Below are 10,454 nucleotides of genomic sequence, written 5' to 3'. Positions count from 1 at the left end.
GTTCATGAGTATTAACCCACATGGTTAAATATTGTATATTTGTCACCTGCTGTTAATTACCACAGATAAACCCTTTGGTTTATAAAAACTAAAAAAACTAAACATTTCTACAGTAGTGCAGCTACAATGGAGGACTATATCCTGTAATACAAAAAGGCGATATAGAATTAATTCTTTAATTCGGATCATTGGTGCTCACAGTCTTTTAAAAGTATGACGAAATCTGAGGACACACGGAATGTTTCTGAGCAGACAAATTTCAAGATATACACTAAATATCATTAGTTACAAAACTTGACTTCATGTTTGCTCATCACGACCCGGTTTCCATATCCATGTCTTCAACGTACTCCGTTTCCGATCGGCAGATCTCGTCCAGAGCCAGTTCTGCGGTGATATAACACAGTTTAATGCACTGCAACTGATTCATTTGAAGATCAAGGTTTAATGGTGCTTTATCATGCAGACGTTCATGCTGGCATCACTCGTACGCACACAAACTGACCTTCGCTCTCGGACAGATCTGGGACCAGCCGGAACGTGTCTCTGATGGCGGGAACGACCTGATCGTACATGTGCAGGACTTCCAGACAGTGTTCGGAAAACGACGAGTCCTTCATCAGCAGCCAGTGCAGTAACATCAGAGCTTCTCGCAGTACCTGCAACCCAGGACACGTCCAGCTCCGACCACCCACTGCTTGACTTCCTCTGCCTTTTGTCTTCAGCCATTGTCTGTGTAGAACCACAACGACCGTCCGCACCACCTGAAGAGGAATAAAATGCATCGTGCGCTCTGTACCAGTCACATCAGTAGCTATTGTTTCACCCAAGTTCCTCTTGTGCTTCTACAGACGGGTTTTGCTTTAAAACTAACAGACAGTGAGAGTAAAGAGTATCAAACCTCATTAACACACTGGCAGGAGGATTCACACAACGCCGCCCATGTCCCGGTCTTCTGTGTGAACAGTTTGGTTAACAACCGGATGACCTGTTTACAACAGAAAACCGTTTTTAATACCATCTTTATATTTCCAATGAAGTATTACAAGATGATCACCTCCAGTTCTAAGCGACTCCACACGTCCTCAGAAGCGGATCTGTCCGGTCTAGATGTGACGTACTGGAACATTTTGAGAAAAGGACACGGATCTGGTGGAAGAGCGAGTGTTGGTGTGAAACCACGCCAGCAGATGATGATCAGTGGAGCACTGGAACACACTTACATTCGTGTGAGCAGAGTTTAGCAGCCATGTCTTCATTATAGATGAGAAACGACAGACATCTCACAGACAGACGCACTATTCTGAACGACGTCTCCTGAGTCAGACATTTAGGCAACACTTGACTCGACATCACCACCTGGAGTCTACGTCAGAGAAATTAGAGTCAGCAGATTAATTATTATCATCAGGATTGAAATAAATACTAGTAAATTACTATAATAATCAGACTTTTAAAAAGAAAAAACACTGGCTTTGTTTGAAATGGAGTTGGAACTGTTATTCCATGCGAGGCATAAATGACTGTGATTACTTTCTTTAAGATATAATAGTACGTTTTCTGAAATAAGGTTCTTCAGAGGACTGAAACTGACTGTTTTTCAAAATCTTTCAAAATTGTCTCATATTAACACAGTCTAGGCAAGTAATCCAGATGGCATAAATTGTGACTGATATTCTTTATGGTCCATTTTTCATACTAAAAATCTGCATAAACTGAGAACACTGCATTCTAGAAGTTACTTCAATCCAAAACCAACAAATAGAAATGAAGTCTAGTGCTAGTGTGCAATGTTCTTCATTAGATATTGAGTTTTTAGATAGACAGATAGATAGAACGGCAAAATGATAAATAGATAGACAGACAGATAGAACGATAGATAGAACGATAGAACAACAGATAGATAGATAGATAGATAGATAGATAGATAGATAGATAGATAGAAAATAGACAGATAGATAGAACGATACAACAACACATAGATGGAACAATAGAACAGATGAAAATAGATACAGATAGATAGAATGATATAAACAATGATAAAACGATAGAACAGATAGATAGATAGATGGAATGATAGAACATAGAAAATAGACAGATAGATAGAACAATAGATAGAATGATAGAACAACAGATAGATAGATAGGTAGACAGATAGATAGATGGAATGATAGAACATAGAAAATAGACAGATAGATAGAACAATAGATAGAATGATAGAACAACATAGATGGAACAATAGAACAGATAGAAAATAGATACAGATAGATAGAATGATATAAACAATGATAGAACGATAGAACAACAGATAGATAGATGGAATGATAGAACATAGAAAATAGACAGATAGATAGAACAATAGATAGAATGATAGAACAACAGATAGATAGATAGATAGATAGATAGATGGAACGACAGAACAGATAGAAAATAGACAGATAGATAGAACGATAGATAGAACGATAGAACAACAGATAGATGGAACGATAGAACAGATAGAAAATAGATACAGATAGATAGAACGATAGATAGAACAACAGATAGATAAATAGAACAACAGATAGATAGATAGATAGATAGATAGAACGACAGAACAGATAGAAAATAGACAGATAGATAGAACGATAGATAGAACAACAGATAGATAGATCAATAGATAGAACTATATAACAGATAGAAAAGACAGATAGATAGAAAGAATGATAGATAGATAGATAGACAGATAGATAAAACGATAAAGATAATAAATATCTTATAGAAAATAAAACAGATATTATCAAAAACTAAAATGCAAACCATAAGACTTAAAATTAAAATAAGTATTAATTTTATGTACTCAATTTAAACTAAAAATATAATAAATAGTAAAAAAAAAAACTATAATGACATCATGAACGAATAAAAATGATGAAAACACACAACAAAATGACTAAAGCTAACTAAAATTAAACTTAAGACAGAAACCATTCGAGTAAGCTGTAAATCTGAATCTCAACTGTGTGAAGTCTACTACACCTGGAGAGCTGGTGGTCCCGCGCTCTCTCGGCCAGAACACTGAGGGTCTTCAAACACGTGCTCACCAGCGCCTCCCTCTGGCCCGCGGCCGTAATGAACGCAGGATCTGCCAGCTGTAGGACCCTCCTGAGCAGAGACAGCGGGGTCTGCGGGTCCCCGTTCAGATGTTCAGAGGTGCTGAGGAGGGTTCTCGATCCCTGCGGCTGCTTCACGTCCTCCTGAGGGCACAGGAGCACGTCCAGAGCCTCGCTGCTGTAGCACACTATGTGATAGAGCGCTTTGAGAGCGGCCAGGGCGAACTCCTCCTGACCGCTGAGAGACTCCTCCAGACTCGAGGCCAGGCTGCAGTCAGACGAGCCGGACAGTGAGCTGCTGTGGAGCGAGGACTTGGCCGAGCTCTCCACCGTCTCCAGAGACTGACAGTATGTGCTGATGTGGAAGCTGAGCAGGGGGAGGAAGTGTGCCGCGGCGGGACAGGAGCGCCGGGTGCGCTGGAGAGCAGCGTCTGGGTTCTGTGGGACACTGTCGGGGCCATGGAGAGCTAATGCGGTCAGAGCGGACATGGCCAGATTTTGCAGCTGGTGAAATCGAGATTGAGGACGATGAAAAGATCTGAACTCTGTGGAGGACGAGCTGGAAGTGGTCAACGATCCCCTGAAGAAAGGAGCAAGTAAACATTGAGGAAATAGTTTTTTTATAGTTATATAACATGCTACAGTAGAATACATGGATAGAGCTAAACTCTGCAGGAAAGTGGATCTCGCGGGCCAGATTTGAGGACCCCTGGTATAATATAATGCTAATTGTTATTTAAACATGGCTGATTTTTCATTTTCACCAGTTTTCCAGGCCTAAAAATCTAATTTTAGAATGACATTTTCCCCCAATATTTCTAGGCTTTCATAGTTTTACTTTCAGAAATGAATTAATAATAATACAAATATTTTATATACATTTAATTGTAAAAATAAATAAAAAATATTATAGTAAATTTAAAAGGAATATTTAAGTCATATATAGTTATCAAGTCAGAATAGTTTTTACCAATACAAAATTTTAATTAATAATAAATAATAAAATGTTAATGAAAACTACATTTTGAAAATGCAAAAACAGTTAATTTCATGATGTAAAAAGTCTTTTAAACAAGCCGTTTTTACAAACTTTTTTTATTTTCTACTCTAAAATGAATGTGAAGCTGTAGTGTTTTATATGTTGTTCTTAATGAACCATGTGTTTGGGTGTTTGTGTATCTATCTATATCTATATCTATCTCTTCCCATGGCTTAAAGTATATTTGATCATCGTTTCCAAAGTTGACATTGCTCAAACGTTCCATTAGGAAACACCAATATTTACAAATGACGCAACGGAATATCGTATGATAAATGTTGTAAAAGTGGGCGACTGATTTCTCCAAACAAACAGTTGTATGTAATGCAATCCGATGTTTACAGTAGGTTTCTCATGTTTCAGGACACACACTAATGCTCTCAGAAGTGTTGTGTGTTTAAGTCAGAAGCTCCTCCCAGTGGGCGGGGCTTGTTGAGGCTTACGGGCTGACGTAGCCGTGCTGTGACAGGACTTTTGGCAGAGCGTCAGGACTGATGGACAGCAGGTGACACAGACCCAAAGAGCTGGGATCCAGCGGCTGCTGCAGAAGCAGGTTCAGTAACACACACCCTAGTGTGAAACACAGCATCATCAACACACACCGGGATAACACAGACAAGAAGAAACATGCTAGACATCTGACCAGCGCTTACCCTCCTGCTCCGATCGTGGCTCTTCTGTGAGGGAACGTTTGGACTGAGCTGGTTCACCATCTGACAGATGTTGATAATGTGATATTAAGGGACTGGATGACAATATAAACACATCAGCAGTCAGGAAAGAAAATCATTCATACCCTCTAACAAAAGGGCTTTTTTGACAGGAGATGTTTTCTTGGAGAATTCGGCTGCAAAAGTTTCTTTAGTCATGAACACTCGACTCGCAGGAGACTGAAGACTGTTAACACAACAACACACACACACACACACACACACACACATCAGCTCATATTAGTCTAGAATCTCAGCTTTCAAGACACATTCGAACCTGCCAATAAATAAACAAGGATTAATATTAATTTTAATAATATATTTTAAAACAGTAATACCTACACTTTTAATAACAATAAGACTAGTAATTAATATTACTGTTATAAAAATATGCAATAGTGTAACTTAACATTATAATGTTTAACAATAACAAAAAAAAATGTATTGTAAGTATTGTGTATACTTATTAATAATAATAATAATAATAATAAATACAATTAGAAGTATTATTAATACTATTATTCATGTTGTTGTTGTTATTAAAAATAAAAAAGTATTACTATCAATTTAATAATAATAAAATATTAATCAATAATAATTATTGCCTTTTATAAATCACATAATTTTTTATTATTGCTATTAACATTAATATTAGTAATACTATTGTTGTCATTAAATACAATCATTATTATTTCGATGACTTGTTTTTTAATATTAATAATATGATTATTTTCTTTATTTTTTGTTGTAGTATGATCACAATCAATATTCCTGTTGCTATTAAAAAATGATTAAGTATTACTATTACTTATGTACAATATTAACAATTCTAATAACAATAATTGATATTATTGAAATATTTAATTTAATAAAACTTAGTAGCACACAAACAATGTAACATGATGCACTGAGGAGTGGAGTGCATGCAAAGAGATGTGTTTATATGAGAAAAAAAGGACATGCATATATTAATAAATTGTTGTATCAGTCTCTGGTCAACGAATGCTGCATTTACATGTTTCGTGCAGGAGTGGCGGGCTGCTTTCCTCCGCGCTCGATGCTCTGAAGTTTCCCTCTCATTTCATTCATCTCGGCTTCTTTAAAGTGCAACTCTGACTGCAGTGACTGCACCTGCAGAGAAACAAGCATTCGGATCTCATCCGAGCCGATTCATCAGCCCAATCATGTCATGAGTCAAACTCAAGTGCCATACCTTCCTGGACAGCTCCTTCTCGCGTTCGCTCTGAGCGTCAGCTTTCTCCTTCTCCAGGGCGAGCTGGGTCTGCCGCTGCTGCTCCTTCTCCTGATTGGCCAGTTTCAGGGAGTCCCGCAAGACTCGGATCTCTCCGTTCTTCATCAGGATCTCCTCCTCTACCTCCTTCAGCTGAGTGGCAACAGACATGCAGACAGAGTCATGAAACACTAAATGATGACTGGAATTCAGGAATGAAATGTTATAATGGGGTCTCTATGAGAGCAGATCTTGAAGCACCCAAATTAACTGCGTGTTGTGTTGAAGAACTCACCTTTTTCTTCAGGTCTGCTTGCTGTTGCTCTAACTGCTTGAAGTGCAGGTCTTCTCCATCTTTACTGGAATGCCCATCTTTTGAAAGAGATGCAAAATTACACATGCATACATGTTTAATCTCCAGTTTAACACAAAGTCGTTACATTTTTAGTCGAACCCATTCATATAATGCAAAAACGAGCTATGCAAAGAACTGTGGGAATATGCTTTTATCAGAAATGCTCGGTCCAAAAGCAGACATGGCAGTGTTTGAGAAAGAAGGACTCGTGGAACGTGCATCCAAAAAGTCTAACACTAACCCAACGCATCTTTTCTGTGAGGTTCTCTGTTGTTACAGGTGTTGATGCTGCTGCTGCCGTCTCCGATGGCGAATGTTTTCCGTCCGGATCTCACAGGTGCTTCTCTTCGCTCATCAGCGGACGTGAACAGCGAACCGAACGGCCTCTTCGACCCGCTGTTCTGGCCGTCTCCGGTGATGGCCTGGGACGCGATGATGTCAATCTGCTCCAGGTCATCCTGCGTGAAATCGATGTCATCGTCAAACGGGTCGGGCTCAGCTGTGACCTGATGGCTTTTCAGTCTCTTGCTTGGTGGGAAGTCCATGACAAAGAGGAGCTTTTGGGGGGGAAATAAAGAATGGCATTGGTTTTATTCTTAGTGATAAAGTGTTTTTTTATTATTATTAGCATATTTTTGTGTTTTGCTTTGGTGCCTAAATTGGTACCGAGAACCGTGGATTTTTACTTGGTACTGTGACAAATATACATAAATATATATATATATATATATATATATATATATATATATATATATATAGTGCCAGCTGAAAAAAGTACCATAAAACAAAAACACAATTGATAATACCATAATGCTACTAGTCAAAGCAAATAATCCAGTTATTTTCAAGCCACATGCGGTAACAAATAATATCTGTTCTCCATGAAATGCTCTTGCAGAGTCTCATACTGTGTTTACTGTGGTGAAACTGTAGTGAAGTGCTCAGGTTGATCAGTTACCTGCTGCTTCAGCGCGTGTCTCTCTCAGACTCCTGCATGAACCCGCGGCGGACACGCGGCACGACCGAACTGAGAACCTTCCAAACAACCTGCTACTCTGAACCATTAACATAAACACAAATGACTAAAGAAATAAACGGCAAGTTGTGAGGTTTGAAACATGTCTGAGCTTTGCCTCTCAAATCAGTGTGGAGGAGGGTCTACATGCGGACAGTAGAAAACGCATACGGTAGTAAAACCTCATTTGATTGGCTGAAGAGCGAGCCTAGTTTAGTACAGCGTGCACTGATTGGTCCATTGACCAGCGCACGCACAACGGAAACGCTCGTGAGACAAGTCATATGCAAAATAGTTTTGAAACTCAAAGTTGTGATTTAAAAGATATTATATGGTCAAGTTTGGCCCAATGAACGGTGCATTTTTAGAGGTTTTCCCTTTTTAAATATCCGTGCAAAATTAATTATGGAACCTCTGCTTGTTTCCGCCTCGGGATAAAAAATACAAGGTAACCTAATTTACCCTTTTATTTTATTTTTTTTTTACTGAATTTTCACACAATCTCACAATTTTGACGAGAATACGTTGAAACTGTTAGATATAAATCCCAAATTAATTGTGAGAAATAAATTCCGAAGTGTAAAATAAAAAATAAATACAAATAAAAAAGTCTCTGAAGTCATCTGATAGACGTATGTAAGATGTGAGTTTTGCATAACTAGATGCACTATACGTTGTAAATAAGTATACAGAAGTACGCATCGTTTGATACGTGACACGCCGTCTGTTTATAGAAATGGATCGCTTGTGACGTCATAGGGCCAGCTCGCGCTCTGATTGGCGGAGGCGCGAGGCTCTGGAGTGTTTACCATCGGAGCTCGGAACAGCAGCTGCACGTAGCTCGAGCCACCGCTGGAGGAGGAGGTCCGTGGTCGAAAATTTGGTTTTATTTGTCCGTTTTCACTACCGCGTCGATAAAAGCACTTCCAACAGCTGTGGAAACTCTTTGTATCGCTAAACCGAGTCACTGGAGCAGGTCGGTGGCGTTTAAGAGGCGTTTTTCCGTGTTGTTTTGAACAAAGGAGCGCGCCAGAGACACTGGCCTGGCCTACTGAGTTCAGCTTTGATTGTAATTTTTATATTTTATTTTCCCTTTCAGCTCATGCGAAATCTTCACGATGAAAACTGAGGTCTCTACTGCTGCTCACTTTGTCACACGTCTGTTGAGAGGAACGAGACTGCTTTCAGAAGAGCTACTGGAACAGTTCAGATTCTCTTTGGAGGAAGCTTTAGGGGGTGAGAGAGCCTCGGGCATCTCCTTTCCATTGTTTACAAATAAATGCAACTATATCATGGTCCAAATTCGGTAGTTTACAATGAAAACGAATATTATTTTGAAAAAAGCAGATGAGGATGAGACTGGGTTTATCGCAGCCCCAAAAGTCCATTTACTAAACTTGAATAATTTTGTGTCTTAAAGTACCAGAACTGTTTTGGAATTGCAAATAAGTTCATGATCGATTGCTCCAAGGCTTAACTGTCTTCTTTCATTGTAGATCATTATCAGCACCACTGGTTCCCAAGCGCACCGTGCCGAGGTTCGGGTTACAGGTGCATCCGGATCAACCACAAGATGGACCCTTTGATAGGCAAAGCGGCCTGTACGATCGGACTCACAAAAGAGCAACTCTTTTCACTGCTGCCAAGCGAACTCACCATGTGGGTCGACCCGTATGAAGTGTCCTACCGGATCGGAGAGGATGGGTCCATATGTGTCCTCTACGAGTCCACGCCTCCGGACAAAAACCAGCCGGAAAGCTGTAAAGATGGACTGAGAATCGGACGTCCGAGTCCGTCCAAATCCTTCAGCATGATGACCTGCTCCAGCTGAAGAGTGATTCTGTGTAATTAGCTGCTTGTGAGCGCAGTGAACCAGGCTTCGCTTGCATTCGATTTCTTTTTAAACCTTGTTTTTTATTTTTTAATCAACAGTGAAATCTTCATCCTATTGACCTCATAGTGAAAACAAATGTATTTTGATTAAATGTGTTTTAAGCTCCCTGTACAGTCATGTTGAATATGTTTTTTTTAAATTTCTATTAAAATGTTTCTATGGATTTCTAAAAAAAAAAAAAAAAAAATTAAACTGTCTTTTGTGGTTATTCCATGTAACTATTAGATTTAATCAGTACATAAGCCATAGAAGAGACTCTTTATACTTACAATTTATTAAATGCCTTATTTTTCTAACACTTAACATGTTTCTTATAATAATTAGACAAGCTATAAATATGCATTTTTCTTAAAAACTACAAAACTAACTTACTCTTCCTTAATTTTTCTGTATATGGAATTCATCTTAAATAAATTAATATTAAATACAATGAAATATAATGTTCCCTATATAACATTTAGACCTAGACTAAAATGCATGTTTGGACTGTTTTAACAGAAAGACATATCTGAAAATAAGTTAGTGCTATTGTTTTGTCTTAAGATACACACAAGTATTTTGTTATTTTCAAAGGCACGTTTATAAAAGATACTTGTATGTCCTAACTATGGCCTAATCCTGGCTTAACCTGAGCCTGTCTGTGAAACCAGGCCTAAATCTTGAAATCATTTTCTTAATTGAATGAAAAAAAAATAAAAAATCCAGAACAAAGAATGATATTTCTGGAAGTGAATCTGAAAATAAAATGTTGAATCGCTATTATAACTTACTTTTTGCTTGGTAATACTTTTTATGGTTGATCTTAAAGAACATTTGTTTTTTATTTTGTATTTAATTATTTATAAGGCATTTTCATTGAATTTTCTTCAGCATTTTAAATCATGAGTAGTCATAAATGCATACATTACTTTAGTAGTCACTTAATTATTTAAAAACGTTTTAATTATCCTACTCGACCAAATACAACAAACTTCGGCCTCTGAAAATGCCCCTCATATTTTATTGCTTTAGTTTTTAATTTTTAGATTTAGATTTTCTAATTCTTTGCCAATACATAAACCCCCTTACAATCCCAACCTATTTTTAAATATAATTTAAATGCAAATTGTATACAATAATTA

At 38.0% G+C, this 10,454-nt stretch overlaps 2 protein-coding genes across 2 annotated transcripts; one reads left to right on the top strand and one right to left on the bottom strand.

Moving 5' to 3' along the window:
- Window positions 1-162: 162 nt before the first annotated feature.
- atrip (ATR interacting protein) lies at window positions 163-7,614 on the bottom strand. The gene is made up of 14 exons (XM_052538925.1): window positions 7,383-7,614; window positions 6,666-6,981; window positions 6,365-6,441; window positions 6,052-6,222; window positions 5,854-5,969; window positions 4,925-5,025; window positions 4,782-4,841; window positions 4,572-4,698; window positions 3,016-3,669; window positions 1,224-1,366; window positions 1,058-1,149; window positions 902-988; window positions 506-764; window positions 163-387 (listed from the first exon to the last, which is right to left on the bottom strand). Exons 2-14 carry the CDS (start codon window positions 6,967-6,969, stop codon window positions 314-316), a joined length of 2,265 nt encoding a protein of 754 aa, XP_052394885.1. The 5' UTR covers window positions 6,970-6,981; window positions 7,383-7,614; the 3' UTR covers window positions 163-313.
- Window positions 7,615-8,199: 585 nt separating this feature from the next.
- LOC127942962 (protein BTG1) lies at window positions 8,200-9,525 on the top strand. Its single transcript, XM_052539034.1, has 3 exons — window positions 8,200-8,415; window positions 8,539-8,675; window positions 8,936-9,525. Exons 2-3 carry the CDS (start codon window positions 8,558-8,560, stop codon window positions 9,268-9,270), a joined length of 453 nt encoding a protein of 150 aa, XP_052394994.1. The 5' UTR covers window positions 8,200-8,415; window positions 8,539-8,557; the 3' UTR covers window positions 9,271-9,525.
- The last annotated feature ends 929 nt before the right edge of the window (window positions 9,526-10,454 follow it).

Source organism: Carassius gibelio, chromosome A22 (genome assembly GCF_023724105.1).
Source record: "Carassius gibelio isolate Cgi1373 ecotype wild population from Czech Republic chromosome A22, carGib1.2-hapl.c, whole genome shotgun sequence".
NCBI lineage: Eukaryota > Metazoa > Chordata > Actinopteri > Cypriniformes > Cyprinidae > Carassius > Carassius gibelio.
This window is presented reverse-complemented; position numbering and strand designations above follow the sequence as displayed.

Bases quoted from the DNA above. Each gene is read 5' to 3' on its own strand.
- atrip (XM_052538925.1), bottom strand. From the start codon at position 6,969: ATGGACTTCCCACCAAGCAAGAGACTGAAAAGCCATCAGGTCACAGCT. The intron at 5,970-6,051 runs GTATGGCACTTG...GTTTCTCTGCAG, and splicing joins AGAAGGAGCTGTCCAGGAAG to GTGCAGTCACTGCAGTCAGA. The intron at 4,842-4,924 runs GTATGAATGATT...AACATCTGTCAG, and splicing joins AAAAGCCCTTTTGTTAGAGG to ATGGTGAACCAGCTCAGTCC.
- LOC127942962 (XM_052539034.1), top strand. From the start codon at position 8,558: ATGAAAACTGAGGTCTCTACTGCTGCTCACTTTGTCACACGTCTGTTG. The intron at 8,676-8,935 runs GTGAGAGAGCCT...CTTTCATTGTAG, and splicing joins TTTGGAGGAAGCTTTAGGGG to ATCATTATCAGCACCACTGG.